At 45.6% G+C, this 24,041-nt stretch overlaps 1 protein-coding gene across 1 annotated transcript in view; it reads right to left on the bottom strand.

Annotated features, from left to right (window-relative positions):
* LOC142303805 (uncharacterized) overlaps positions 1-24,041 on the bottom strand; it is a 100,045-nt gene that overhangs the window by 3,191 nt on the left and 72,813 nt on the right. Inside the window, exons 3-11 of the mRNA XM_075345548.1 lie at positions 21,854-21,966; positions 21,446-21,520; positions 21,154-21,288; positions 20,951-21,028; positions 7,971-8,122; positions 7,683-7,737; positions 6,911-6,985; positions 6,575-6,701; positions 222-6,324 (exon numbers count right to left, since the gene is read on the bottom strand). Of these exons, the coding sequence (XP_075201663.1) occupies positions 260-6,324; positions 6,575-6,701; positions 6,911-6,985; positions 7,683-7,737; positions 7,971-8,122; positions 20,951-21,028; positions 21,154-21,288; positions 21,446-21,520; positions 21,854-21,966 (6,875 nt within the window). The 3' untranslated portion in view covers positions 222-259. The remainder of the gene's footprint in view (positions 1-221; positions 6,325-6,574; positions 6,702-6,910; positions 6,986-7,682; positions 7,738-7,970; positions 8,123-20,950; positions 21,029-21,153; positions 21,289-21,445; positions 21,521-21,853; positions 21,967-24,041) is intronic.

Below are 24,041 nucleotides of genomic sequence, written 5' to 3'. Positions count from 1 at the left end.
ACTGGTCAGAGCTATTCCACATAATTTGTCCCCATCCATTATTGATGGTCAATTTCTACCTGTCGTACACAATCGGACTGGTTGTAGGAAAAGCATAAGGAGTAGGACAGAAACACACAGAGAACAATATAGTGTTTGGTAAATTTTTTGAAACAGCCAACCCTAATGTCTTGTGTAAGTAGGACAATAACACTTAAGTCAAAGACGCCTCGCTTGCTTACCTCTATTGTGTTCCAAATCCAGGTAAGTGCCATGGAGATCAAAGCAAAGCCTCAGAGGAGTCACTGGTGAGCGGCTGGTGGAGAGGTTTCTCACAGCTGGGAATTAGTTTGGAGTCAGACGTTGGATCTACATCTACAGTGGTATTTTTGGAGGACAGCACATCATGGACAGCTATGACTTCCACATTATTTGTCACGTGGCCTAAAGGCTTCACCTCAAGTTCACCAGCACTGATTGTTGGCAAAGACTCAAGTGCAATCATATTTCCATTAACTGGTGGGCTACCAGGGTGGGTATCTTCAATCAGAATGACTTTCTCCGCATAGACAGTTCCAGATACCGGTGGTGGGCTGCTTATAGGGGATGCAGGTGAGCACTCAGGGGGAAAGCAGGGAGGAGGGAACTGATTGTGGAGAACTTCTTCTTTTACAGGGATGGCTAGAGCTTGTCCCTCATTGGGTTTAGCATCAGAGCCTGATGTGTTGTCGGAGGGGCAGGTAGTCACCGGTGGCGATTCTGACAGAACTTCCTCACTGCTTAGAGTATCAAGGAGAGTCTCCTCACTCGTGGGAATGCAGAAAAATGGAGTGCCATTTTCATTAGTATTAAATAGTTGGGTATCGGGGATGCTCTCATTGGAAGGAGGTGAAGATCCAAGTGAAGTCTCTATGAATGGAATATCCTCCTTAACCGTATATGGTAAAGGTTCAGAGGAGCCATCAGTGGCGATCGATGAAGACTCTTCCATAGATGAAGACTCTGTCAATAAAAGGTCAGTTTGGACATGGTGGGGTTGTGCCTCTATTGGGGGTGAAGGTGGCAGCTGTTGAGGTGGAACAGCAACTTCCACATTATTTAGTTGAAGCTCGGTAGAGCCATCAATGGGGACAAATAAAACATCTTGTACCAGATTGTCACTGGCCTGAGATTCTGAAGAGTTCTCTGTAGAAGTCGCTGCAGTTGTAGACAGTGACAGAAAATCTCTTCTGTTACTACTGGGGCATGATTCAGAAGAATGCACGCCGGTCACGATGGAAGGTGGGGATGATCCTTCTAGCACTGTAATGTCTGCTTGAATGATGTGACGCTCAGCTGGACTTTCAGTAGAGAGAGGTAAAGAATATCCTAACACAATGTCAGGCTGGTTATCCTTCAGCTCAACTGGACCTCCTGCGGGAATGGATGAAGATAGACATAAGTCCTCTGATTGCTGTATATTACTTTGTATACTATTCAACTGAGATCCAGAGGAGTCTTCACTGGGTAAAGATGAGGATATAGGTAGGAACTCAGCAAACTGACTATCATCTTGAATATCATTAGACAGAGATTCTGAGGAACCCTCAATTGGGACAAATGAAGATATTTCTAAGACCTCTGTCTGCTGTACATCAGTTTCCATAATTGATTGAGATTCAGAGGAACTCTCAGGGGTTAAAGAGTAAGAAAAAGGTAGGAGCCCTGCTACCTGTGTGTCAATTTGGATGCCATTGAGCTGAGATTCAGAAGAACCTTTAGTGGGCATGGCTATAGATATAGGTAGAAGCTCTGCTAGCTGTAAGTCATTTTGGATAGTGTTATGTTGAGATTCAGTGGAGTCTTCACTGGGTAGAGGTGAAGTCCTGGGTAAGATTTCTGCTTGCTGTAGATCAGGTTGCCCTCTATTGGGCTGAGATTCGGAGTAATCCTCAGTGGGTAGAGGTGAAGATCTAGGTAAGATTTCTTCTCGCTGTAGATCAGGTTGCCCTCTATTGAGCTGAGATTCAGAGTAATCCTCAGTGGGTAGAGGTGAAGATCTAGGTAAGATTTCTTCTCGCTGTAGATCAGGTTGCCCTCTATTGAGCTGAGATTCGGAGTAATCCTCAGTGGGTAGAGGTGAAGATCTAGGTAAGATTTCTTCTCGCTGTAAATCAGGTTGCCCTCTATTGAGCTGAGATTCAGAGTAATCCTCAGTGGGTAGAGGTGAAGATCTAGGTAAGATTTCTTCTCGCTGTAGATCAGGTTGCCCTCTATTGAGCTGAGATTCAGAGTAATCCTCAGTGGGTAGAGGTGAAGACCTGGGTAAGATTTCTGCTTGCTGTAGATCAGGTTGCCCTCTATTGGGCTGAGATTCGGAGTAATCCTCAGTGGGTAGAGGTGAAGATCTAGGTAAGATTTCTTCTCGCTGTAGATCAGGTTGCCCTCTATTGAGCTGAGATTCAGAGTAATCCTCAGTGGGTAGAGGTGAAGATCTGGGTAAGACTTCTGCTTGCTGTATGTCAATTTGTCCTCTATTGGGCTGGGATTCGGAGTAATGCTCAGTGTGTAGGGGTGAAGATCTGGGTAAGACTTCTGCTTGCTGTATGTCAGGTTGCCCTCTATTGATTTGGGATTCAGAGTAATTCTCAGTAGGTAGAGGTGAAGATCTGGGTAAGATGTCTGCTTGCCATAGGTTACTTTGTCCTCTATTGGGCTGAGATTCGGAGTAATCCTCAGTGGGTGGGGGTGAAGATCTGGGTAAGACTTCTGCTTGCCGTAGGTTACTTTGTTCTCTATTGAGCTGAGATTCGGAGTAATTCTCAGTGGGTAGAGGTGCAGATTTGGGTAAGACTTCTGGTCGTTGTGTGTCAGTTTGTCCTTTATTGGGCTGAGATTCTGAGTAATCCTCCATGTGTAGGGGTGAAGATCTGGGTAAGACTTCTGCTTGCCATAGGTCAGTTTGTCCTCTTTTGGGCTGGAATTTAAAGTAATCCTCAGTGGATAGCGGTGAAGATCTGGGTAAAACGTCTGCTTGCTGTATGTCAGTTTGTCCATTATTGGGCTGAGATTTGGAGTAGTCCTCAGTGGGTAGGGGTGAAGATCCCATCAGTGGATTTTCAGCCAGGCTATAATTTGGATGAGGCTCAGATGAGCTCGTTGTCTGAAGTGATAGAAGAGAAGACTCTGGAGCCACAGCGATAGCTTCACTATGCTCAGGTTCAGAGGAAAGGAGTAAAACTGGTGAAGATTCCAGTAACTGAATTTCTGCTTGGATAGTACTCACGTGAAGATCTCCCAGCCTCTCGTGAGTGGAACAAGTGGAGGAGGATACTGGATTACTATGAATCTTAGGTTCTTCTGAGCCCTCACTGGGAAATGACAGAGATATGAGTGAAGCTTCTACTAACAGAGGATCAGCTTGGGCAATAATTAGTAGACCTCCAACCGAGTCTTCACTTGTAAAGGATGATGGTTCTGTTAAAGGCTCCTCTTGGACATTATTTAGTTGAAGTCCAGTAGAGTCAGCTATGGTACAACATGGGTCAGTTAAAGAATCAGCTTCAATATTTGACTGAAGTCCAGAAGATCTCTCAATAGGAAGGACTGAAGGTACAGGCAAAGGCTCTACTGATGGGATATCTGCTTGACCTTTAGTCACTTGAGGTGCAGAAGAAGCTTTGCTGGTAAGAGATTTGGATTCAGCGGAAGACTCAAGCTGAATATTATTTGATAGCAGTTTGGGTAAGTCCCCAGGAGGAGTGGATGAAGATACCAAAAGAGGCTCAATTAATGGCATAAAGGCTTGGTTATTTAGTTGAGATCCAGAGTAGATGGCGGTGGGAATGGACGGGAGTTTACATGAAGGCTCAACCTGGCAGCCATCAGAAGGAAGCGATGAAGATTCAGAAAAGGGTTCTATTAATGGAATATCAGATTCGACATTTAATTGAGGTCTAGTAGAGTCTTCGATGGTACTAGTTGATGGTTCTGGTAAAGGCTCTGGTTGGGTATTAGTTAATTGAGGTTCAGTTAAGTTCTCAGTGAAAAGAGCTGAAGATCGAGGCGGAGGGTCTGAAATTGGGATGTCAGTTCCAGAGTAACCTTCACAGGCAGAGGATTGAGGTTCCAGGAAAGAGTCAGGCTGGATATTAAAGACTGGAAGGTCAGATGAGATTTCAGGATGAAGGGAAGAAGATCCAGATACAGGCGCAGTTAATGGAATATTAACTTGGATATTTCTAAGTTGTGAGCCAGAAGACCCCAATGTGGTAATAGATGGAGACTGTATTAATGGATTATCAGCTTGAATATTATTTGATTGTGGTTGAGTTGAGCGCTCGTTTATAAGGGATGAAGATAGAGGCTCTACAAATGGAGTATCATTCTTGATGTTACTCACGTCAGGTCCAGTAGATAGAAGTAAAGGCTTGGATTGAAATTCAGCTGAAACAGTAATGGGAATGGTTGAAGATGACGACTCTGGTATGCGAATATCTGGTTGGATATCATTACTGACAGACTCGGCTGAGTTTCCAATGTCACAAGGTGGACATTCAGGCAGATACTCCAGTAATGGGGAATCCCTACTTAGATAGAGTAGAGACTTGGATGAGCTCTCGGCGCCACATGGCAAAAATTCTGGTGGAGAGCCTGTGGTTGGACTATCAAGTTGGATATTACTTGATTGTAATTCAGATGAGGACTGAAAAGCATTGGGTAGAGATACTGGCAATGATTCTGGAAATAGTTTATCACTAATTAAGTTATTGGGCTGACTCTCGTCAGGAAACAACACTTTGGTTTGATTGTTGCTGGATTCAGATGATGGTAAGCTCCTGCTGGTAAGGCTGGAGGATGTGGAGGAAGACCATGGTAGAGGACTATTGGGGCTTGGTTCAGAGTGTGGTGAGTTCCTGCTGGGAAGGCTGGAGGATGTGGAGGAAGACCATGGAAGAGGACTATAGGGGCTTGGTTCAGAGTGTGGTGAGTTCCTGCTGGGAAGGCTGGAGGATGTGGATGAAGACCATGGAAGAGGAATATCGTGGCTTGGTTCAGATGGTGGTGAATTCCTGCTGGGAAGGCTGGAGGATGTGGATGAAGACCATGGTAGAGGACTATTGGGACTTGGTTGAGATTCAGATGAGCCTTTTACAGGAGGAACCTTAGATTGAGTTAAAGAATCTGGAAGGTCAATTTGGTCATACCTGGGCTGAGGTGTAGTAGACTTATAGACAGGAAGCGAGGCCAATATTGCCACAGGGTCTACTAGTGTGACTTCTGTTAGAGTTGGATCAGGCTGAGGTTTAGGTGGTCTTTCTGAAAGGTTGGAATTGTAGACGGATAAAGGCTCTGAGACATGTGTAACAGACTGCTGATACCCCTGAATGCTGTCAATAAGCGGATGGGCAGATACTGGTAAGACTGAGGCTCTAGTTGATGAATATGGAGTGTAGGGAATTGGAGCTAACAAGGACACCAAAGCACTTGTTCCTGTAGACATTTTGGGCTCATATGATGAGTTGGTGGACAGAGAGGCTTCATTAGTGCGGAAAGTGGCAGCTAAAGACCTATCGTGAGTTGTCAAAGCAGAAGATGAGAGTTGTGCAGCTGGAGCTGGTGTCATGACTTCTGCAGCAGATAGGTTAGCAGGCAGTGTACCCTGAAGAACAGATGGAGGGATGGGTACCGCCGTTTGTATACTCCGTGGGGATGCCGGTATTCTGGCCTCTGGGATTGGTGAGGGATAAGTGAATGCGATCTCAGTCACCGGAGAGGACACGGACACTGTGGCCTTTATTGCAGTTAGTTTTTCAGGAGTGAAACTTGTGGGAGACTTTGCTGTTATATTTGGGAATTCCTGCACCTCAGGATGAGACGTTGATGGAGAGTCCACTGGCACCAATTCAGCTCGGTACAGACTGTCTAAGCGGGCAGGAGATTCCAGACTAGGGTGGTCTTCATGGTGGGGTCTTTCCTGCATACTGGTGACCGGGTTGAATTCTGCTGGATTGATGGTTACATATTCAGCTCGGAATGATGCATCACTGGAGCCTAGTCTGGATGATGTGTGGGAGGTGTGAGGAGGTTGGGGACCTCCTAAGACTTGTGTCGGAGTGGCTCGAGAAGCAGTCATCGGTGGAGGGATAAAGGAAGGTAAGGAATCCACCTTCGGAGATGTGCCAGGCAGGGGAGACTTTGAGAAGATAAAGGCGGGAGAACACGGCTGAGGGATGCTGGGGGAAGGTGATCGAAAGGAATCTCTTTTCTGGAATCCCTGGAAGAAGGTTGGACTTCTGCTCGTGGGTGTGAGGATGGATTCTGTCACACTGCGCTGATATCGGAGCGTCGTCCTGTGGAAGAACCCTGAAAGAGAAAAAATAATAAGCAAATCAAGACTTATTACAAAGAGTCCTTCATAGGCTACAGGACTCCGCCCAGAACGCAACATTCACCCCCTAAGGATGCCTTTCTGCACAAATACCGATATGGAGGGGACATGATGGTCACACTGCCCTTCACGGGAGAGGGCAGGAGTCTCTGTAGTAACACGATCCAGCAACACCTGCCCGTTCATCGCATGATGCCATACAGGCAGTGCCTGAGTGGTACTCACCTGAGGAGGCTTTGGACGGGGAGCTGGGTGTGGATGGAGGAGAGAAGGACGTGGACACAGAACGTTCATGCTGACGGAAGACCTCCCGAGGGTGCAGAGATCGGCTGGACACCAGAGCAGCAGCCTCCTGTGGGGAGATTATGGACATTACCATGGCTCATACTGACCCTCACTAACTGCACAGATGGAGGGGGTGAGTGCCGCACACCTGTCCTGGCACCACATAGTAACACAAATGATATAGAGCGGCATGACCTTCTAATTCTGTGTTGGGTCGGGTGGTCTGTGACTACCTGCTGTCATCATGGGGAGGGGGTTCACGCTGGGGTCACTCACCGCGGCCATCTCAATGGACTGACTGCGCCTAAAGCGTCCCTTCAACTCCTCTTCATAGTCTTTCTGTTGCTGTGCCTGTAACATAAACCAACTTTCCACATCAGTCTCATAGTGGGAGGCAAAATCTCCTGCCAAAGCGAGGGAAACAAGAGCAAAGAATGTGTACAGGAGGTAAGGGCCCCCGAAGAGAGTCAAAGGCCTTGCTGAAGTGGAAAAATGGAGAGAAGTGAACATGTAGAAAGAGCCCCTGAAGGAGGAGAGAGCGAAACCTCACAGGAGGGGCAGGACAGAGAAATATGTACAGGCATTAAGAGAGCCCCTGAAGGAGGTGAGCAGGAAACCCCACAGGAGGGGCAGGACAGAGAAATATGTACAGGCAGTAAGAGAGCCCCTGAAGGAGGAGGGAACGAAACCTCACAGGAGGGGCAGGACAGAGAAATATGTACAGGCAGTAAGAGCCCTTGAAGGAGTAGAGTGATAAATATGTACAGGCAGTAAGAGAGCCCCAGAAGGAGTATAGTGGGAAACTCTATTGTTGGTGCAGGACAGAGTTGTGTAAAAGTGGTAAGAGACCCTGCAGGAGGAGGGCAGATGTGAACAGGTGATAAAAAGCTCCTGAAAAAGGAGGAGGGAGGGAAACCCTACAAATGGGAAGGCATGGAGACATCTGTACAGGACGTAAGAGCCCCTGCAGAAGGAGAGGGGAAACCCTACAGATGGGACAGCATGGAGAGATCTCTAGGAGGAGAGAGGGAATCTTGGATCCTCTCACCCATCGCTCCTTCTCAAGCCTCCGGCGCTCGGCCTCCATCCTCGCCTGCTCCTTCCTATATACACACGGGCAACACCAATCAATCCAGGAACCACCATGACCCAGTATTACATGGGATTAGATACAGTCCTTACAATATATTCATGGTAAGATTAGATTGGTGATACTCTATGGTCCGATCAGATGCTGCATCACTTGTGGCCAGATACAGTAAATATACCATCAGACGTGTAGGATTGCATGAAGTATCAAAACTGGTAGAATTAGATACGGTGTCTCAGCAGTTACCTCTGCCCCTCCACCAGCTGCTCCTTCTCCTGGATGCGACGCTCTCGCTCCTCTTCCTCCAGCCTCTCTCTCTGGATGCGGTCTCGCTCCAAGTTCAGTCGCTCTTCCTGCAGCCTCATCCGCTCCGTCTCCTTCCTCCGCTCCTCTTCTCTCTGCACAGTAATCAGGATCAGCTCCACATAATGGGGTCCCGGGATCACCCAGGACGAAGGTGTCATCACCTCCATCTGTGTATTGTGGGGGTGTGGGATCTCTGTAGTGAGTATTGTGGAGGTGTGGGATCTCTGTAGTGAGTATTGTGGAGGTGTGGGATCTCTGTAGTGAGTATTGTGGAGGTGTGGGATCTCTGTAGTGAGTATTGTGGAGGTGTAGGATCTCTGTAGTGAGTATTGTGGAGGTGTGTGATCTCTGTAGTGAGTATTGTGGAGGTGTGTGATCTCTGTAGTGTATTGTGGAGGTGTAGGATCTCTGTAGTGAGTATTGTGGAGGTGTGTGATCTCTGTAGTGAGTATTGTGGAGGTGTAGGATCTCTGTAGTGAGTATTGTGGAGGTGTGTGATCTCTGTAGTGAGTATTGTGGAGGTGTAGGATCTCTGTAGTGAGTACTGTGTAGGTGTAGGGTCTCTGTAGTGAGTATTGTGGAGGTGTGTGATCTCTGTAGTGAGTATTGTGGAGGTGTGTGATCTCTGTAGTGAGTATTGTGGAGGTGTAGGATCTCTGTAGTGAGTACTGTGTAGGTGTAGGGTCTCTGTAGTGAGTATTGTGGAGGTGTGTGATCTCTGTAGTGAGTATTGTGGAGGTGTGTGATCTCTGTAGTGAGTATTGTGGAGGTGTGTGATCTCTGTAGTGAGTATTGTGGAGGTGTGTGATCTCTGTAGTGAGTATTGTGGAGGTGTAGGATCTCTGTAGTGAGTATTGTGGAGGTGTAGGATCTCTGTAGTGAGTATTGTGGAGGTGTAGGATCTCTGTAGTGTATTGTGGAGGTGTAGGATCTCTGTAGTGAGTTTTGTGGAGGTGTGTGATCTCTGTAGTGAGTATTGTGGAGGTGTAGGATCTCTGTAGTGAGTATTGTGGAGGTGTAGGATCTCTGTAGTGTATTGTGGAGGTGTAGGATCTCTGTAGTGAGTATTGTGGAGGTGTAGGATCTCTGTAGTGAGTATTGTGGAGGTGTAGGATCTCTGTAGTGAGTATTGTGGAGGTGTAGGATCTCTGTAGTGAGTATTGTGGAGGTGTAGGATCTCTGTAGTGAGTATTGTGTAGGGTCTCTAGTGAGTATTGTGGAGGTGTGTGATCTCTGTAGTGTATTGTGGAGGTGTGTGATCTCTGTAGTGAGTATTGTGGAGGTGTAGGATCTCTGTAGTGAGTACTGTGTAGGTGTAGGATCTCTGTAGTGAGTATTGTGGAGGTGTGTGATCTCTGTAGTGTATTGTGGAGGTGTAGGATCTCTGTAGTGAGTATTGTGGAGGTGTGTGATCTCTGTAGTGTATTGTGGAGGTGTAGGATCTCTGTAGTGAGTATTGTGGAGGTGTAGGATCTCTGTAGTGAGTATTGTGGAGGTGTAGGATCTCTGTAGTGAGTATTGTGGAGGTGTGTGATCTCTGTAGTGTATTGTGGAGGTGTAGGATCTCTGTAGTGAGTATTGTGGAGGTGTGTGATCTCTGTAGTGAGTATTGTGGAGGTGTAGGATCTCTGTAGTGAGTACTGTGTAGTGTAGTGAGTATTGTGGAGGTGTAGGATCTCTGTAGTGAGTATTGTGGAGGTGTAGGATCTCTGTAGTGAGTATTGTGGAGGTGTGTGATCTCTGTAGTGAGTATTGTGGAGGTGTAGGATCTCTGTAGTGAGTATTGTGGAGGTTTGTGATCTCTGTAGTGTATTGTGGAGGTGTAGGATCTCTGTAGTGAGTATTGTGGAGGTGTAGGATCTCTGTAGTGAGTAGTGTGGAGGTGTAGGATCTCTGTAGTGAGTATTGTGGAGGTGTGTGATCTCTGTAGTGTATTGTGGAGGTGTAGGATCTCTGTAGTGAGTATTGTGGAGGTGTAGGATCTCTGTAGTGAGTATTGTGGAGGTGTGTGATCTCTGTAGTGAGTATTGTGGAGGTGTAGGATCTCTGTAGTGAGTATTGTGGAGGTGTAGGATCTCTGTAGTGAGTATTGTGGAGGTGTGTGATCTCTGTAGTGAGTATTGTGGAGGTGTGTGATCTCTGTAGTGAGTATTGTGGAGGTGTGTGATCTCTGTAGTGAGTATTGTGGAGGTGTGTGATCTCTGTAGTGAGTATTGTGGAGGTGTGTGATCTCTGTAGTGAGTATTGTGGAGGTGTAGGATCTCTGTAGTGAGTATTGTGGAGGTGTGTGATCTCTGTAGTGAGTATTGTGGAGGTGTAGGATCTCTGTAGTGAGTATTGTGGAGGTGTGTGATCTCTGTAGTGAGTATTGTGGAGGTGTAGGATCTCTGTAGTGAGTATTGTGGAGGTGTAGGATCTCTGTAGTGAGTATTGTGGAGGTGTAGAATCTCTGTAGTGAGTATTGTGGAGGTGTAGGATCTCTGTAGTGAGTATTGTGGAGGTGTAGGATCTCTGTAGTGAGTATTGTGGAGGTGTAGGATCTCTGTAGTGAGTATTGTGGAGGTGTAGGATCTCTGTAGTGAGTATTGTGGAGGTGTAGGATCTCTGTAGTGAGTATTGTGGAGGTGTAGGATCTCTGTAGTGAGTATTGTGGAGGTGTAGGATCTCTGTAGTGAGTATTGTGGAGGTGTAGGATCTCTGTAGTGAGTATTGTGGAGGTGTAGGATCTCTGTAGTGAGTATTGTGGAGGTGTAGGATCTCTGTAGTGAGTATTGTGGAGGTGTGTGATCTCTGTAGTGAGTATTGTGGAGGTGTGTGATCTCTGTAGTGAGTATTGTGGAGGTGTGTGATCTCTGTAGTGAGTATTGTGGAGGTGTGTAGGATCTCTGTAGTGAGTATTGTGGAGGTGTGTGATCTCTGTAGTGAGTATTGTGGAGGTGTGTGATCTCTGTAGTGAGTATTGTGGAGGTGTGTGATCTCTGTAGTGAGTATTGTGGAGGTGTGTGATCTCTGTAGTGTATTGTGGAGGTGTGTGATCTCTGTAGTGAGTATTGTGGAGGTGTGTGATCTCTGTAGTGAGTATTGTGGAGGTGTAGGATCTCTGTAGTGTATTGTGGAGGTGTAGGATCTCTGTAGTGAGTATTGTGGAGGTGTAGATCTCTGTAGTGAGTATTGTGGAGGTGTGTGATCTCTGTAGTGAGTATTGTGGAGGTGTAGGATCTCTGTAGTGAGTATTGTGGAGGTGTAGGATCTCTGTAGTGTATTGTGGAGGTGTAGGATCTCTGTAGTGAGTATTGTGGAGGTGTAAGATCTCTGTAGTGAGTATTGTGGAGGTGTAGGATCTCTGTAGTGAGTATTGTGGAGGTGTAGGATCTCTGTAGTGAGTATTGTGTAGGGGTCTCTAGTGAGTATTGTGGAGGTGTGTGATCTCTGTAGTGAGTATTGTGGAGGTGTGTGATCTCTGTAGTGAGTATTGTGGAGGTGTGTGATCTCTGTAGTGAGTATTGTGGAGGTGTGTGATCTCTGTAGTGAGTATTGTGGAGGTGTGGGATCTCTGTAGTGAGTATTGTGGAGGTGTAGGATCTCTGTAGTGAGTACTGTGTAGGTGTAGGGTCTCTGTAGTGAGTATTGTGGAGGTGTGTGATCTCTGTAGTGAGTATTGTGGAGGTGTGTGATCTCTGTAGTGAGTATTGTGGAGGTGTGTGATCTCTGTAGTGAGTATTGTGGAGGTGTAGGATCTCTGTAGTGAGTATTGTGGAGGTGTAGGATCTCTGTAGTGAGTATTGTGGAGGTGTAGGATCTCTGTAGTGAGTATTGTGGAGGTGTAGGATCTCTGTAGTGAGTATTGTGGAGGTGTAGGATCTCTGTAGTGAGTATTGTGGAGGTGTAGGATCTCTGTAGTGAGTATTGTGGAGGTGTAGGATCTCTGTAGTGAGTACTTGTGGAGGTGTAGGATCTCTGTAGTGAGTATTGTGGAGGTGTGTGATCTCTGTAGTGAGTATTGTGGAGGTGTAGGATCTCTGTAGTGAGTACTGTGTAGGTGTAGGATCTCTGTAGTGAGTATTGTGGAGGTGTAGGATCTCTGTAGTGAGTATTGTGGAGGTGTGTGATCTCTGTAGTGAGTATTGTGGAGGTGTGTGATCTCTGTAGTGAGTATTGTGGAGGTGTGTGATCTCTGTAGTGAGTATTGTGGAGGTGTGTGATCTCTGTAGTGAGTATTGTGGAGGTGTGTGATCTCTGTAGTGAGTATTGTGGAGGTGTAGGATCTCTGTAGTGAGTATTGTGGAGGTGTGTGATCTCTGTAGTGTATTGTGGAGGTGTAGGATCTCTGTAGTGAGTATTGTGGAGGTGTGTGATCTCTGTAGTGTATTGTGGAGGTGTGTGATCTCTGTAGTGAGTATTGTGGAGGTGTGTGATCTCTGTAGTGAGTATTGTGGAGGTGTGTGATCTCTGTAGTGAGTATTGTGGAGGTGTAGGATCTCTGTAGTGTATTGTGGAGGTGTAGGATCTCTGTAGTGAGTATTGTGGAGGTGTAGGATCTCTGTAGTGAGTATTGTGGAGGTGTAGGATCTCTGTAGTGAGTATTGTGGTGTAGGGTCTCTGTAGTGAGTATTGTGGAGGTGTGTGATCTCTGTAGTGAGTATTGTGGAGGTGTGTGATCTCTGTAGTGAGTATTGTGGAGGTGTGTGATCTCTGTAGTGAGTATTGTGGAGGTGTGTGATCTCTGTAGTGAGTATTGTGGAGGTGTAGGATCTCTGTAGTGAGTATTGTGGAGGTGTAGGATCTCTGTAGTGAGTATTGTGGAGGTGTGTGATCTCTGTAGTGGTATTGTGGAGGTGTAGGATCTCTGTAGTGAGTATTGTGGAGGTGTTTGATCTCTGTAGTGTATTGTGGAGGTGTAGGATCTCTGTAGTGAGTATTGTGGAGGTGTAGGATCTCTGTAGTGAGTATTGTGGAGGTGTAGGATCTCTGTAGTGAGTATTGTGGAGGTGTGTGATCTCTGTAGTGAGTATTGTGGAGGTGTAGGATCTCTGTAGTGAGTATTGTGGAGGTGTAGGATCTCTGTAGTGAGTATTGTGGAGGTGTAGGATCTCTGTAGTGAGTATTGTGGAGGTGTGATCTCTGTAGTGAGTATTGTGGAGGTGTAGGATCTCTGTAGTGAGTATTGTGGAGGTGTAGGATCTCTGTAGTGAGTATTGTGGAGGTGTAGGATCTCTGTAGTGAGTATTGTGGAGGTGTGTGATCTCTGTAGTGAGTATTGTGGAGGTGTGTGATCTCTGTAGTGAGTATTGTGGAGGTGTGTGATCTCTGTAGTGAGTATTGTGGAGGTGTGTGATCTCTGTAGTGAGTATTGTGGAGGTGTGTGATCTCTGTAGTGAGTATTGTGGAGGTGTAGGATCTCTGTAGTGAGTATTGTGGAGGTGTGTGATCTCTGTAGTGAGTATTGTGGAGGTGTAGGATCTCTGTAGTGAGTATTGTGGAGGTGTGTGATCTCTGTAGTGAGTATTGTGGAGGTGTGTGATCTCTGTAGTGAGTATTGTGGAGGTGTGTGATCTCTGTAGTGAGTATTGTGGAGGTGTAGGATCTCTGTAGTGAGTATTGTGGAGGTGTAGGATCTCTGTAGTGAGTATTGTGGAGGTGTGTGATCTCTGTAGTGAGTATTGTGGAGGTGTAGGATCTCTGTAGTGAGTATTGTGGAGGTGTAGGATCTCTGTAGTGAGTATTGTGGAGGTGTAGGATCTCTGTAGTGAGTATTGTGGAGGTGTAGGATCTCTGTAGTGAGTATTGTGGAGGTGTAGGATCTCTGTAGTGAGTATTGTGGAGGTGTAGGATCTCTGTAGTGAGTATTGTGGAGGTGTAGGATCTCTGTAGTGAGTATTGTGGAGGTGTAGGATCTCTGTAGTGAGTATTGTGGAGGTGTGTGATCTCTGTAGTGAGTATTGTGGAGGTGTGTGATCTCTGTAGTGAGTATTGTGGAGGTGTGTGATCTCTGTAGTGAGTATTGTGGAGGTGTGTGATCTCTGTAGTGAGTATTGTGGAGGTGTGTGATCTCTGTAGTGTATTGTGGAGGTGTGTGATCTCTGTAGTGAGTATTGTGGAGGTGTGTGATCTCTGTAGTGAGTATTGTGGAGGTGTAGGATCTCTGTAGTGTATTGTGGAGGTGTAGGATCTCTGTAGTGAGTATTGTGGAGGTGTAAGATCTCTGTAGTGAGTATTGTGGAGGTGTGTGATCTCTGTAGTGAGTATTGTGGAGGTGTAGGATCTCTGTAGTGAGTATTGTGGAGGTGTAGGATCTCTGTAGTGTATTGTGGAGGTGTAGGATCTCTGTAGTGAGTATTGTGGAGGTGTAAGATCTCTGTAGTGAGTATTGTGGAGGTGTAGGATCTCTGTAGTGAGTATTGTGGAGGTGTAGGATCTCTGTAGTGAGTATTGTGTAGGGTCTCTAGTGAGTATTGTGGAGGTGTGTGATCTCTGTAGTGAGTATTGTGGAGGTGTGTGATCTCTGTAGTGAGTATTGTGGAGGTGTGTGATCTCTGTAGTGAGTATTGTGGAGGTGTGTGATCTCTGTAGTGAGTATTGTGGAGGTGTGGGATCTCTGTAGTGAGTATTGTGGAGGTGTAGGATCTCTGTAGTGAGTACTGTGTAGGTGTAGGGTCTCTGTAGTGAGTATTGTGGAGGTGTGTGATCTCTGTAGTGAGTATTGTGGAGGTGTGTGATCTCTGTAGTGAGTATTGTGGAGGTGTGTGATCTCTGTAGTGAGTATTGTGGAGGTGTAGGATCTCTGTAGTGAGTATTGTGGAGGTGTAGGATCTCTGTAGTGAGTATTGTGGAGGTGTAGGATCTCTGTAGTGAGTATTGTGGAGGTGTAGGATCTCTGTAGTGAGTATTGTGGAGGTGTAGGATCTCTGTAGTGAGTATTGTGGAGGTGTAGGATCTCTGTAGTGAGTATTGTGGAGGTGTAGGATCTCTGTAGTGAGTACTGTGGAGGTGTAGGATCTCTGTAGTGAGTATTGTGGAGGTGTGTGATCTCTGTAGTGAGTATTGTGGAGGTGTAGGATCTCTGTAGTGAGTACTGTGTAGGTGTAGGATCTCTGTAGTGAGTATTGTGGAGGTGTAGGATCTCTGTAGTGAGTATTGTGGAGGTGTGTGATCTCTGTAGTGAGTATTGTGGAGGTGTGTGATCTCTGTAGTGAGTATTGTGGAGGTGTGTGATCTCTGTAGTGAGTATTGTGGAGGTGTGTGATCTCTGTAGTGAGTATTGTGGAGGTGTGTGATCTCTGTAGTGAGTATTGTGGAGGTGTAGGATCTCTGTAGTGAGTATTGTGGAGGTGTGTGATCTCTGTAGTGTATTGTGGAGGTGTAGGATCTCTGTAGTGAGTATTGTGGAGGTGTGTGATCTCTGTAGTGTATTGTGGAGGTGTGTGATCTCTGTAGTGAGTATTGTGGAGGTGTGTGATCTCTGTAGTGAGTATTGTGGAGGTGTGTGATCTCTGTAGTGAGTATTGTGGAGGTGTAGGATCTCTGTAGTGTATTGTGGAGGTGTAGGATCTCTGTAGTGAGTATTGTGGAGGTGTAGGATCTCTGTAGTGAGTATTGTGGAGGTGTAGGATCTCTGTAGTGAGTATTGTGTAGGGTCTCTAGTGAGTATTGTGGAGGTGTGTGATCTCTGTAGTGAGTATTGTGGAGGTGTGTGATCTCTGTAGTGAGTATTGTGGAGGTGTGTGATCTCTGTAGTGAGTATTGTGGAGGTGTGTGATCTCTGTAGTGAGTATTGTGGAGGTGTAGGATCTCTGTAGTGAGTATTGTGGAGGTGTAGGATCTCTGTAGTGAGTATTGTGGAGGTGTGTGATCTCTGTAGTGTATTGTGGAGGTGTAGGATCTCTGTAGTGAGTATTGTGGAGGTGTTTGATCTCTGTAGTGTATTGTGGAGGTGTAGGATCTCTGTAGTGAGTATTGTGGAGGTGTAGGATCTCTGTAGTGAGTATTGTGGAGGTGTAGGATCTCTGTAGTGAGTATTGTGGAGGTGTGTGATCTCTGTAGTGTATTGTGGAGGTGTAGGATCTCTGTAGTGAGTATTGTGGAGGTGTAGGATCTCTGTAGTGAGTATTGTGGAGGTGTAGGATCTCTGTAGTGAGTATTGTGGAGGTGTGATCTCTGTAGTGAGTATTGTGGAGGTGTAGGATCTCTGTAGTGAGTATTGTGGAGGTGTAGGATCTCTGTAGTGAGTATTGTGGAGGTGTAGGATCTCTGTAGTGAGTATTGTGGAGGTGTGTGATCTCTGTAGTGAGTATTGTGGAGGTGTGTGATCTCTGTAGTGAGTATTGTGGAGGTGTGTGATCTCTGTAGTGAGTATTGTGGAGGTGTGTGATCTCTGTAGTGAGTATTGTGGAGGTGTAGGATCTCTGTAGTGAGTATTGTGGAGGTGTGTGATCTCTGTAGTGAGTATTGTGGAGGTGTAGGATCTCTGTAGTGAGTATTGTGGAGGTGTGTGATCTCTGTAGTGAGTATTGTGGAGGTGTGTGATCTCTGTAGTGTATTGTGGAGGTGTGTGATCTCTGTAGTGAGTATTGTGGAGGTGTAGGATCTCTGTAGTGAGTACTGTGTAGGTGTAGGATCTCTGTAGTGAGTATTGTGGAGGTGTGTGATCTCTGTAGTGAGTATTGTGGAGGTGTAGGATCTCTGTAGTGAGTATTGTGGAGGTGTGTGATCTCTGTAGTGAGTATTGTGGAGGTGTGTGATCTCTGTAGTGAGTATTGTGGAGGTGTGTGATCTCTGTAGTGAGTATTGTGGAGGTGTGTGATCTCTGTAGTGAGTATTGTGGAGGTGTGTGATCTCTGTAGTGAGTATTGTGGAGGTGTAGGATCTCTGTAGTGAGTATTGTGGAGGTGTGTGATCTCTGTAGTGTATTGTGGAGGTGTAGGATCTCTGTAGTGAGTATTGTGGAGGTGTGTGATCTCTGTAGTGTATTGTGGAGGTGTGTGATCTCTGTAGTGAGTATTGTGGAGGTGTGTGATCTCTGTAGTGAGTATTGTGGAGGTGTGTGATCTCTGTAGTGAGTATTGTGGAGGTGTAGGATCTCTGTAGTGTATTGTGGAGGTGTAGGATCTCTGTAGTGAGTATTGTGGAGGTGTAGGATCTCTGTAGTGAGTATTGTGTAGGGTCTCTAGTGAGTATTGTGGAGGTGTGTGATCTCTGTAGTGAGTATTGTGGAGGTGTGTGATCTCTGTAGTGTATTGTGGAGGTGTAGGATCTCTGTAGTGAGTATTGTGGAGGTGTGTGATCTCTGTAGTGTATTGTGGAGGTGTGTGATCTCTGTAGTGAGTATTGTGGAGGTGTGTGATCTCTGTAGTGAGTATTGTGGAGGTGTAGGATCTCTGTAGTGTATTGTGGAGGTGTAGGATCTCTGTAGTGAGTATTGTGGAGGTGTAGGATCTCTGTAGTGAGTATTGTGTAGGGTCTCTAGTGAGTATTGTGGAGGTGTGTGATCTCTGTAGTGAGTATTGTGGAGGTGTGTGATCTCTGTAGTGAGTATTGTGGAGGTGTGTGATCTCTGTAGTGAGTATTGTGGAGGTGTAGGATCTCTGTAGTGAGTATTGTGGAGGTGTGTGATCTCTGTAGTGAGTATTGTGGAGGTGTGTGATCTCTGTAGTGTATTGTGGAGGTGTGTGATCTCTGTAGTGAGTATTGAGGTGTGTGATCTCTGTAGTGAGTATTGTGGAGGTGTAGGATCTCTGTAGTGAGTATTGTGGAGGTGTAGGATCTCTGTAGTGAGTATTGTGGAGGTGTAGGATCTCTGTAGTGAGTATTGTGGAGGTGTGGGATCTATGTAGTGAGTATTGTGGAGGTGTGGGATCTCTGTAGTGAGTATTGTGGAGGTGTAGGATCTCTGTAGTGAGTATTGTGGAGGTGTGTGATCTCTGTAGTGAGTATTGTGGAGGTGTGTGATCTCTGTAGTGAGTATTGTGGAGGTGTAGGATCTCTGTAGTGAGTATTGTGGAGGTGTAGGATCTCTGTAGTGAGTATTGTGGAGGTGTGTGATCTCTGTAGTGAGTATTGTGGAGGTGTAGGATCTCTGTAGTGAGTATTGTGGAGGTTTGTGATCTCTGTAGTGTATTGTGGAGGTGTAGGATCTCTGTAGTGAGTATTGTGGAGGTGTAGGATCTCTGTAGTGAGTAGTGTGGAGGTGTAGGATCTCTGTAGTGAGTATTGTGGAGGTGTGTGATCTCTGTAGTGTATTGTGGAGGTGTAGGATCTCTGTAGTGAGTATTGTGGAGGTGTAGGATCTCTGTAGTGAGTATTGTGGAGGTGTGTGATCTCTGTAGTGAGTATTGTGGAGGTGTAGGATCTCTGTAGTGAGTATTGTGGAGGTGTAGGATCTCTGTAGTGAGTATTGTGGAGGTGTGTGATCTCTGTAGTGAGTATTGTGGAGGTGTGTGATCTCTGTAGTGAGTATTGTGGAGGTGTGTGATCTCTGTAGTGAGTATTGTGGAGGTGTGTGATCTCTGTAGTGAGTATTGTGGAGGTGTGTGATCTCTGTAGTGAGTATTGTGGAGGTGTAGGATCTCTGTAGTGAGTATTGTGGAGGTGTGTGATCTCTGTAGTGAGTATTGTGGAGGTGTAGGATCTCTGTAGTGAGTATTGTGGAGGTGTGTGATCTCTGTAGTGAGTATTGTGGAGGTGTAGGATCTCTGTAGTGAGTATTGTGGAGGTGTAGGATCTCTGTAGTGAGTATTGTGGAGGTGTAGAATCTCTGTAGTGAGTATTGTGGAGGTGTAGGATCTCTGTAGTGAGTATTGTGGAGGTGTAGGATCTCTGTAGTGAGTATTGTGGAGGTGTAGGATCTCTGTAGTGAGTATTGTGGAGGTGTAGGATCTCTGTAGTGAGTATTGTGGAGGTGTAGGATCTCTGTAGTGAGTATTGTGGAGGTGTAGGATCTCTGTAGTGAGTATTGTGGAGGTGTAGGATCTCTGTAGTGAGTATTGTGGAGGTGTAGGATCTCTGTAGTGAGTATTGTGGAGGTGTAGGATCTCTGTAGTGAGTATTGTGGAGGTGTAGGATCTCTGTAGTGAGTATTGTGGAGGTGTAGGATCTCTGTAGTGAGTATTGTGGAGGTGTGTGATCTCTGTAGTGAGTATTGTGGAGGTGTGTGATCTCTGTAGTGAGTATTGTGGAGGTGTGTGATCTCTGTAGTGAGTATTGTGGAGGTGTGTAGGATCTCTGTAGTGAGTATTGTGGAGGTGTGTGATCTCTGTAGTGAGTATTGTGGAGGTGTGTGATCTCTGTAGTGAGTATTGTGGAGGTGTGTGATCTCTGTAGTGAGTATTGTGGAGGTGTGTGATCTCTGTAGTGAGTATTGAGGTGTGTGATCTCTGTAGTGAGTATTGTGGAGGTGTAGGATCTCTGTAGTGAGTATTGTGGAGGTGTAGGATCTCTGTAGTGAGTATTGTGGAGGTGTAGGATCTCTGTAGTGAGTATTGTGGAGGTGTAGGATCTCTGTAGTGAGTATTGTGGAGGTGTGGGATCTATGTAGTGAGTATTGTGGAGGTGTGGGATCTCTGTAGTGAGTATTGTGGAGGTGTAGGATCTCTGTAGTGAGTATTGTGGAGGTGTGCGATCTCTGTAGTGAGTATTGTGGAGGTGTAGGATCTCTGTAGTGAGTATTGTGGAGGTGTAGGATCTCTGTAGTGAGTATTATGTAGGTGTAGGGTCTCTGTAGTGAGTATTGTGGAGGTGTGATCTCTGTAGTGAGTATTGTGGAGGTGTGTGATCTCTGTAGTGAGTATTGTGGAGGTGTGTGATCTTTGTAGTAAGTATTGTGGAGGTGTAGGATCTCTGTAGTGAGTACTGTGTAGGTGTAGGGTCTCTGTAGTGAGTATTGTGGAGGTGTGATCTCTGTAGTGAGTATTGTGGAGGTGTGTGATCTCTGTAGTGAGTATTGTGGAGGTGTGTGATCTGTGTAGTGAGTATTGTGGAGGTGTAGGATCTATGTAGTGAGTATTGTGTAGGGTCTCTGTAGTGAGTATTGTGGAGGTGTGTGATCTCTGTAGTGAGTATTGTGGAGGTGTGTGATCTCTGTAGTGAGTATTGTGGAGGTGTGTGATCTACGTAGTGAGTATTGTGGAGGTGTGGGATCTCTGTAGTGAGTATTGTGTAGGATCTCTGTAGTGAGTATTGTGGAGGTGTGTGATCTCTGTAGTGAGTATTGTGGAGGTGTGTGATCTCTGTAGTGAGTATTGTGTAGGTGTAGGGTCTCTGTAGTTGAGTATTGTGGAGGTGTGTGATCTCTGTAGTGAGTATTGTGGAGGTGTAGGGTCTCTGTAGTGAGTATTGTGGAGGTGTGATCTCTGCAGTGAGTATTGTGGAGGTGTAGGGTCTCTGTAGTGAGTATTGTGGAGGTGTGTGATCTCTGTAGTGAGTATTGTGGAGGTGTGTGATCTCTGTAGTGAGTATTGTGGAGGTGTGTGATCTCTGTAGTGAGTATTGTGGAGGTGTGTGATCTTTGTAGTGAGTATTGTGGAGGTGTGTGATCTCTGTAGTGAGTATTGTGGAGGTGTGATCTCTGTAGTAAGTATTGTGGAGGTGTGTGATCTCTGTAGTGAGTATTGTGGAGGTGTGTGATCTCTGTAGTGAGTATTGTGGAGGTGTGTGATCTCTGTAGTGAGTATTGTGGAGGTGTGTGATCTCTGTAGTGAGTATTGTGGAGGTGTGATCTCTGTAGTGAGTATTGTGGAGGTGTGTGATCTCTGTAGTGAGTATTGTGGAGGTGTGATCTCTGTAGTGAGTATTGTGGAGGTGTGGGATCTTTGTAGTGTGTATTACACACACACACACACACACACACACACACACACACATACACACACACACAGTGGATGGACCCAGAGTTCTCCCAGCAGTGGTCTGATCCCACGGCTGCTCACCTCTGACCTCTGCCAGAATGCCTCCCTCCTGCTGATCTTCATCTCGGCCGCCGGGTTGGTCTTCATGTAGTTTGTACCCTGAATACAGCATTTGATCAAAAACTACTCCATATATTACCCAGAGATACCAGCATTACCACCAGTATGACAAGGTACATGCAAAGTGCCTTTAGTTTGATCCGTTCAACCAAACCAGGACTTACCACCACGTCACGAGATCCAGGGATCCGGGGTTTTTGGAAGACCCTGGCAGGTGGTGGTACCCGACTCAAAGCCTGTGCTACCCGCTCCTGGGTGACATCTTCAACCTTCTGAGCACCCAGTAGAACATTTGCTTCCTAAATGAGCAGAAAGAAGGAATAATGGGGTCAATCAGGAGCGTAGGACCACCTCACAATCAGGGCAAGAATTACAAGGAAGCAATCGAGGAGAACACCGGTCAGTCACCATAATGGGTCACTCCCCCAGAACCCACCACATAGCGAAGGTCCTCACCTTGAAGAATCTGCGAATGGAGGGAAGATGCTGAATGGTGACTTCTTTCCGAGAGGCGTCCACATTCTCCCCGACCTGACAGGCATAGAAAGCTTAGATATGCATAGGGGTGCAGACCCCAAAATCATCGCTCCCTCAATGTGCCATCCTGCTAATTCTATCCACAGGACCACCATCCTCATTCTAACTTCCAGACATGGTGGTCGCGTCTTGGGCTTCTCATGATCCAGGCTATAGCCCCACATGATGTATAGATGTATAATGATATTGGGGTGCATGCAGTCGGGGGGATTAGTGTTAGGTGCACACTAGAAGAACAAAAGCCTCAAGTTGTGGTTGTTCAAAGTTGGGGGTCACTATCTGTGGTCAGTAGTCTATATTCTGGAGCACACATGTAAGGGTACATACCCAGTGTATGAGGATGACCCTCTGCACCCCACTATTGGGGTCATGGACTCGGCACAGTCCATACTGGATGAGGTTCTTACTGAGTTTTCTGGTCAGTTCCTCCAGTCCTCCCACTGCAAAAAAAACAAAAAAACAAAACACACACGTTACTGGGCGAGATGCAAACACATTCCTATTAAAGTCGGGAGAAGACCACCACTCTAATACACACTACAAAGGTCCTACACCTCCATAATACACAGATCTCCATAATACACACTACATACATCTCCATAATACACGCTACAAAAGGTCCTACACCTCCATAATACACAGATCTCCATAATACACACTACATACATATCCATAATACACGCTACAAAAGGTCCTACACCTCCATAATACACAGATCTCCATAATACACACTACATACATCTCCATAATACACACTACAAAGGTCCTACACCTCCATAATACACAGATCTCCATAATACACACTACATACATCTCCATAATACACGCTACAAAAGGTCCTACACCTCCATAATACACAGATCTCCATAATACACACTACATACATCTCCATAATACACGCTACAAAAGGTCCTACACCTCCATAATACACAGATCTCCATAATACACACTACATACATCTCCATAATACACGCTACAAAAGGTCCTACACCTCCATAATACACAGATCTCCATAATACACACTACATACATATCCATAATACACGCTACAAAAGGTCCTACACCTCCATAATACACAGATCTCCATAATACACACTACATACATCTCCATAATACACACTACAAAGGTCCTACACCTCCATAATACACAGATCTCCATAATACACACTACATACATCTCCATAATACACGCTACAAAAGGTCCTACACCTCCATAATACACAGATCTCCATAATACACACTACATACATCTCCATAATACACGCTACAAAAGGTCCTACACCTCCATAATACACAGATCTCCATAATACACACTACATACATCTCCATAATACACGCTACAAAAGGTCCTACACCTCCATAATACACAGATCTCCATAATACACACTACATACATCTCCATAATACACGCTACAAAAGGTCCTACACCTCCATAATACACAGATCTCCATAATACATACTACATACATCTCCATAATACACGCTACAAAAGGTCCTACACCTCCATAATACACAGATCTCCATAATACACACTACATACATCTCCATAATACACGCTACAAAAGGTCCTACACCTCCATAATACACAGATCTCCATAATACATACTACATACATCTCCATAATACACGCTACAAAAGGTCCTACACCTCCATAATACACAGATCTCCATAATACACACTACATACATCTCCATAATACACGCTACAAAAGGTCCTACACCTCCATAATACACAGATCTCCATAATACATACTACATACATCTCCATAATACACGCTACAAAAGGTCCTACACCTCCATAATACACAGATCTCCATAATACACACTACATACATCTCCATAATACACACTACAAAGGTCCTACACCTCCATAATACACAGATCTCCATAATACACACTACATACATCTCCATAATACACGCTACAAAAAGGTCCTACACCTCCATAATACACAGATCTCCATAATACACACTACATACATTATTATTATTATTATTATTATTTATTATTATAGCGCCATTTATTCCATGGCGCTTTACAAGTGAAAGGGTATACGTACAACAATCATTAAGAGTACATAACAGACTGGTACAGGAGGAGAGAGGACCCTGCCCGCGAGGGCTCACAGTCTACAGGGAGTGGGTGATGGTACGATAGGTGAGGACAGAGCTGGTTGCGCAGTGGTCTACTGGACTGAGGGCTATTGTAGGTTGTAGGCTTGTTGGAAGAGGTGGGTCTTGAGGTTCCTCTTGAAGCTTTCCACGGTAGGGGAGAGTCTGATGTGCTGAGGTAGAGCGTTCCATCTCCATAATACACACTACAAAGGTCCTACACCTCCATAATACACAGATCTCCATAATACACACTACATACATCTCCATAATACACGCTACAAAAGGTCCTACACCTCCATAATACACAGATCTCCATAATACACACTACATACATCTCCATAATACACGCTACAAAAAGGTCCTACACCTCCATAATACACAGATCTCCATAATACACACTAC

Source organism: Anomaloglossus baeobatrachus, chromosome 1 (genome assembly GCF_048569485.1).
Source record: "Anomaloglossus baeobatrachus isolate aAnoBae1 chromosome 1, aAnoBae1.hap1, whole genome shotgun sequence".
In the NCBI taxonomy this organism is placed as follows: Eukaryota; Metazoa; Chordata; class Amphibia; order Anura; family Aromobatidae; genus Anomaloglossus; species Anomaloglossus baeobatrachus.
The sequence above is the reverse complement of the archived record's forward strand: the minus strand, read 5'-3'. Positions and strand labels throughout refer to the sequence as shown.